General features: G+C 40.5%; 1 protein-coding gene across 1 annotated transcript; it reads right to left on the reverse strand.

Annotated features, from left to right (window-relative positions):
- Nucleotides 1-233: 233 nt before the first annotated feature.
- On the reverse strand, nt 234-4,129 carry LOC146671682 (transcription factor Sox-9-like). The gene is made up of 3 exons (XM_085404030.1): nt 3,379-4,129; nt 2,782-3,029; nt 234-2,460 (listed from the first exon to the last, which is right to left on the reverse strand). Exons 1-3 carry the CDS (start codon nt 3,804-3,806, stop codon nt 1,691-1,693), a joined length of 1,446 nt encoding a protein of 481 aa, XP_085260156.1. The 5' UTR covers nt 3,807-4,129; the 3' UTR covers nt 234-1,690.
- Between the last annotated feature and the right edge of the window lie 2,804 nt (nt 4,130-6,933).

Below are 6,933 nucleotides of genomic sequence, written 5' to 3' on the forward strand. Positions count from 1 at the left end.
GGATGTCTCTTCTCACATCAACTGAACTAAATCCTTTTTTAAAAAATACCACCTATTGTTGTTCTCCATCTCCAGTGATGACTAGATGCCTTTTTCCATAACTACTTATTGCACACCGTATTAAGGTACCCGTACTGCCAGAGTGCCCCCGAAACTCTCAGATGTGTTGGTGAGAAATGCTGACAGATGGAAACCACGAGCAGCGCTGTACAAAAACACAGGACGAGACAAGACGTTTTGCTGTTTTGCTTTTATTGCAAACAAATATAATACAAAAGATAAGCTTTTAAGAAAATGCCATGTTTACCTAGGGAAACTGCATTAAGAAGATGACAAAATGGGAACTAATGAGACAGAATATAAAATGGGGAACACAATGTTTTTGATAAACAAACAAACAAACAAAAAACATGTTGATTCCAGCAAATTCTTTACAAAACGGCTGCTTTTATATTCATTTAGACATTTGTTAGAAATAGAGTGACAAAAGGAAAGACTTCCAGTTTTTCTTTTTACTTACTCGTGTAATTATAAGTATTCTGTACATAACTAGATCATGAATAAAAGAAACTTTTATAAGGAAAACATTTACAAATGATAAATAAACAAATTTGTACCACATATGACAGCAACCTATTTCTCCTCAGCTAGCTGCTGCTGAATTAAAACGACAATTGCAAATAGTTATTTTCAAATAAAATTAATGCTAAAGAATAAATTAAGACAAGGGTTAGGAAAAGAAAGTTGAGGCAGAAGGCTTGATAGAAACACACCGGACTCAGACTTGATGGTTGGTGAGAATAATGGGGTCAAAGGTCACTTCTTGTATCTCATCAAGCAGGAAGTCAGAACTATGCTGTAGTTTTCACACTGCAATTCAAAGTGGACGAAGCCTCACTGCCGTAGCTCTTGAGGCACCAATGGTTTCAAGGCAAAAAAACAAAACGAAAACAAAACAAAGCAAGCATTGCTGTTACAGCTAGCAACACAGTAAGGCCCTTAGGAGAATTACATGGCACCTGCTATAGCGTTTCCAACACAATAAACTTGAGCTAAAGCAAACAAGAAGTAGAATATTTGACTAATTCACTGATGACACGGTCATATCATGGCCAAAAATTCTCATCTATTTCAAACGTGCGTCGCTCAATCCTTGCATCTCATTGGAATTACATTAAAATATGTACAGTACAAAAGTTCAAAGCAGAATATAGGCTATTATGAGACGGCAGTGTCAGTAAACGGTTTCTTACTTCCTGTACAAAAATACATTAGTCAGAAGTAAGGCCACTGAAGGGTGTTTTTACCCGGCATTCCTGCTCTGTTACGTTTGTTAAACCTTCAAATCGTGACGACGAGGGTGCTGATGACACTGAATATGATAGTAATGACAAGAGCAGAACACATACACAGTACATACTAATATATTTATAGCCAGTATGTCCTCACAGAGGATTTAACTTTTTTTAAAACATTATATCTAAAAAAATATAATCACAATTCAAACCAATACAAAAGGCACTGTTGTGAGCCAATCCAAAGATGTGTTTTTTCAGAACCTTAAAAAAAAAAGTTCTTGTCATGTTTTTCTGTTGGCAATGAAAGGTGTGTGACGTAACGGTGCAAAGGCCACCGAGCAGAAAGAAGTCTGGGATATATGTGTTATATAGTCAGTGCTCAGACTGCCTCCTCAGGGCCTGGAAAGTTGTGTGTAAATGGGCTGCTCCCAGTGCTGCGGACTGTGGGTCTGCGGCACAGAGGGCACCCCGGTGGTGTCAGCAATTGGGGTGTACATCGGCCTCTGAGTGGGGCTCACGTAACTAAAGGTGGAGTACAAGCTTGAGCCTTGGCCAGCTGCGTGGCTGTAGTAGGAGTTGGCACCACTTTGGTGGTCTGAATAGTCATATTGTGATCTGGTGATGGAGGGGTAAGAATTGGTGCTGTAGTGCTGGAGGTTGAAGGACCCATAGGTGACATGCTGTGGGGAGCCCTGCTGCTCACTGTAGTGGCTGGGGCTCAGCTGCTCCGTCTTAATCTGGGTGGTTCTCTGTTGACCCTGCTGGCTTTGCTCTCCTCCTCCACCCAGAGTGGTCAGAGAGAGCTGCTGTTGCTGCTGCTGCTGCTGCTTGGACATCCAGGCGTGGGCTCCAACACTAGCTTGCTGGCTGACAGAGGAGCTGTTGATAGGGTAGCCGCTGCTGTAGCCAGCCTGCGCTGCACCATTCACCCCAGCATGGCTGTGTGGTGGCAGGTACTGATCAAACTCATCAACATCGAAGCTTCCTATATTGGAGATGACATCAGTGCTCAGCTCACCGATGTCCACAGCTCCAAAATCAATGTTGAGCTGGCGGCTAGTGCCCTCCTGCATGGGCCGCCCCTCACGTTTCAGATCAGCTTTGCTGGAGGGAAGGTCTGTCTTCGGGGTGGTTGGGGGTGTTGGTGGACCCTGTGACTGACCTAGTGAGACAAAGGCAAAGTTAGACATTTGTTTAGCATAACATTTTTGTTAAAAAAGTTTGAATTTAAGAACATGTTTCCCACATGAGATATAAAAGCTTAACTGTACATGCCTCCAGGAGAGGTTTATTGTAACTACAGGCAGGTGTATTTGCATGATGGCTTGTAAAACCTAATAATCATTAACTACTAATCATTAACAGTTCTCCAGTTAAGGCCCTGAGGGCTTCTAAAAAATATATTTTTAATCCAAACCGGAACTTTTGAAAAAACATAAACATTACAGAAAATATATTTGCTTTTTATTTCTTGTTCCCTCACCTGAGTGCTCTCCCGGAGAGTGCACCTCGCCCATACTTGAAGCCGGAGAGTCGGCCTGCTGCAACGCCTTGAAAATGGCATTTGGAGAGATATGAGTTTGGTCGTTGTCCTCCGGTTCGCTTTGCCCATTCTTGACAGACTTTCTCCGCCTTGGCTGATATTTGTAGTCGGGGTGATCCTTCTTATGTTGCACTCGCAAACGCTCAGCCTCCTCCACAAACGGGCGCTTCTCTACCTCATTGAGCAATCTGAAAATAGCACACGGAATTGTACAAACTTGTTAAACTGCGCTTGGTAAACAGTTGCAGAAGCTAAGCACACTGATTCAATCTGTGCAGTTGGTAATTAGCATTGATCATTACAAAAAAGAAGAAAAAAAAGTTAGCATCGTAATTCTTTAGAAGTCATTGTATGCATAACAATGAACTTAAAATACTCATAAAATCAAAAGCATAGGTGAGTAAAAGCATTCAAGCCAAAATACTGCAAAGCTAAACTTGAAAGAGCAGGAATCTATACGTTAATAAATAATGTGCCGCGCACAGCGGCGCGTAAAAGTGCATTGTAAAAGTGAACGATAAACTAAAGCGAGCCTACCTCCAAAGTTTGCCCAGGGTTTTGCTGAGTTCTGCGTTGTGCAGGTGTGGGTATTGATCGGCCAACTTTCTCCGTGCAGCTTGAGCCCACACCATGAACGCGTTCATGGGTCTTTTGACGTGGGGTTTGCTTTTACTCGAGCCGTTGACGCGCACCGGCATAGGCACGAGCGTCCAGTCGTAACCCTTCAACACCTGAGACACCGCGTCTCTGATACACACGGGAAACTTTTCCTCTTCGGTTTCCTTCTTATAGTCTTGACCCATGAGGAGGTGGTTGTCGGACGGACGAGTGTTTTCAGTGTCCGAACCCGACCCGGACGGACAAGGCGAGCCCGCGGAATCCTCAGACATGCTTGGGCTGGGAGCGTCAGAGTGACACTTCTCCTGTTCTTCTGTCATCTTCAGGTAAGGGTCGAGGAGATTCATGCGAAAAAATTAAAGAACAGCTTCTCGCAGTTAAAAAAAATAATTAAAAAAATAGGAGGAAAAATCCTTCTTTCTATATCCAGGTGATATGCCCCAAAGCTGCAGTGTCAGCTTGCCGGGGGCAAACTTTAAAATGAAAAAATAAAAATAAACAAAAAAATAAGAAAAAATAAGTAAATATGGAAATATTTCTGTTCCGCTGAATGCTCACAATTTCGCAGAGAAGAAAACCATCTGTAAGTGGTCGCTTTCGAATACTTAGCTTCGAAACTGTGACTTTGAAGACAAACGTGAGAGAACTGCTGTTGCAGGATTGCTGAAGAGTCTATAGACACGGGAGGCGATGCCTGGATTTATGTTTTAACGGCAAGGAAATGATTGGGGGAAACTTTTTTAGTAGGCGGGACGTAATTTGACTCTGCTCCAGAGCAGTCTTGCAGTCAACAACTGAAAACTCAGCTCAAGTTAGGAAAACGTGTTTTTCCCCTCTTATTGTCTTTCATTTCATTTCAACTTTGTAACTTTGTAACTTTTAAAAGAGCATGCTTATGATATAAACTGATTTAGTTACTCGTACATTAAAATCAGATAAGATGAACTTCCTTTTTATGGTAACAGGCACAAAAACCCGCCCCATCTTTAATAAAGGTATGATTGTCATTAAAACTCTTGTATTTTTCTTTTTTAAAAACTTGATTATAAAATCAAGTTTGTTTTTGTTTCTTTACTGAAGTCATACTTACAAATCTTCAACTTTTCTTTAACTTCTTCTTCTTAGATTTATTTTAATACATTTGTTGGTGGAATGTAGATTTGGGATGTTGCAGTTTTAATCCTTTGCTCTACCAACTAAGTTTATCCTTGTGTTTCTGCTATTTTTCTATGATAAATATTCAGCGGTGTGAGTAATTTACAGGAAATAAGTAAAACATTTTATTTATTTATATTTTATAAATACAGGGTCAGTTACGTTAAATCAGAGCTGAGGAACCGATGAAGAGTAGAGCTGATGTTTATGGGTCTTTGAATACAGGGAGGCTGTTATTGTCAAAAACTAGTGCTGCACAGAGACAGCTCTGCCAGTGAGTCCCTGCAGAGCTGCTCCGGAGCGGCAGCCTTCAGTCATCTCAGCTCCCTGCACAGTGCACATTGACCAACAGGGGGAGACAGCAGTCCAGAAACTTGAGAGGAAGCCGTGGATTTGTGGCGGTGCTGCAATGATTAAAACAAATCAGGAGGGTATTTAATTTTTCTTTTCTTTTAATAATTTAAATGTAATCGCCAGTTAAAAATTGTAGCTTCCTATCTGTGGACAATTAGTGGTCCAAACAGGTTGACCGCTCACCCTCATGTTTTCCCCTAAACAAACTCAACAAGTGACATCACTGGTGGTTATTTCTAACGTCATTTAGACAGACTTTCAGTATTATTTGAGTGAGGTAGGTTAGCTTTGGATTTAGAATTGGACGGGTGATTTGTCTTAAGAACTTACACGCAGGTTATATTTTTAAAAAAAAAAGGTTTTGTCACTCTCTACATATTTAGACTCTAACTTCTACTAATAGTAGATGTACTGTCTTTAAAAAAAATCAGAATGCATAAAACATTCATTGATTTTGTTTATACATTTCACAGATTCAAAGTGAGGGCAACTTATTTTTTTATAAAAAAGAGTGCATGAAAAACATGTCACAATGGCAAAATCTACTTTTCTGGATTTCCTCCAACACTTGTTTTCCTGTGGACAAAGGACACTTTGTTCAGAGTTCAGTCCCTCTAATCCATGTATTCAATTTTAGAAATGAAATCCAACTGTAAGTTATGAGATCACATGGAGACACAGAAAGGGACTGAAAGCTTCCCATTTTTATCAAAACTTTATGATTTGGATTTCTATTAGTGAACGTTTACAAATGCCACTGTGAGAAGTCTCAAAATCTTTGCTGTTAATACATGTTGATATAGCTTTAATGTTGCTTAAATAGAGAATATTTGTCATGGTATGGTGTAGTCAAAATATGTGTTTTAAACATGTACATAAACTATTTTACACATGTTGATTAATCTCTATATATTTTAAAGAACTCCTTTCCCCCCATTTAAGTGTTCTCTTTTAAAGGTAAAGGTCTATTGTTTCCCGTCTTGTTCCCATGATTTTCATTACATTTATTTTAATTCCCTTCTCATTGTGCTCCTTGCCTTCTTGGTCGACCAGATGTTGTGGCAGACGGCCCTTACAGCTTCCCTTCATATAACTAGATGACATAGATTCAAATGTAAAAAAGGCTGTTGGAGAGAAATACAAGCAGTAGAGGAACATAGTAGAGGTTTGTTGTTTTTCCTTTAATACATAATCTCATTAGAAACTGAATATTTGATCTAATTTACAGAATTTTCAGCTTTTAAACAGACATGGGAAGTGCAAAGAGAGCTGCTGCCTTGTCAGTTTGCGAGGCAGCTCGTCTCGACACACTGAGGAGTAAACCCTGTGATGGCTAACACAGAGGCATCAGAGGAGTGGGACATGTTCGCACCCTCACAGTGCTGACTGCTAAGAGTTTGAGGTGCCCTACACAGTGGCGTACGCTCGATCAAGGGGACACACATCCTCAGGGGCCGGGCTCGGCGCTTTCGCGGAACACCCACCTGCAGGCTGAGCAGGTCTTGGGAAACTTCTCAGCTTGACTTCGAGCCATGGCGTCAAAATGTTGAGGCAAACACTGGGGGTAAACTGCCAAATCATGTCTTCCACCTCTCCTAGCACTCTCAGATTCCACTGCAACCGTCTGAACAGACCGCCCCTCATTTTTTTCCTTCTTTTTTTCCCCCTTTCATTTGTGTGTGGATGTGTTAGTTTAGTGGGTGTGCAAATCTTTGTGGTGTTCCCATTGAAGTGTGTGAAAGAAATAGAAATGATAGTTTTTATGAGGAGAATTGGTATTGGCATTGATCTTTTGTTTTCCATATTCTTGTTCTTTAAAAAAAAAAAGATTTTATCCAAATATCTAAAATAAAATAAATAAATAAAAACAAAAAATCCCCCCAGAAGTGGCTTCAAGCACTCACAACTGACATCACATCTGTTTGAGACGTACCACAACTAGCACATAATTCACTAGAAATGCAA

Source organism: Rhamphochromis longiceps, linkage group LG4 (assembly GCF_057381845.1).
Source record: "Rhamphochromis longiceps isolate RC_006_pf linkage group LG4, R_longiceps_female_GT1.1, whole genome shotgun sequence".
NCBI classification, from domain to species: domain Eukaryota; kingdom Metazoa; phylum Chordata; class Actinopteri; order Cichliformes; family Cichlidae; genus Rhamphochromis; species Rhamphochromis longiceps.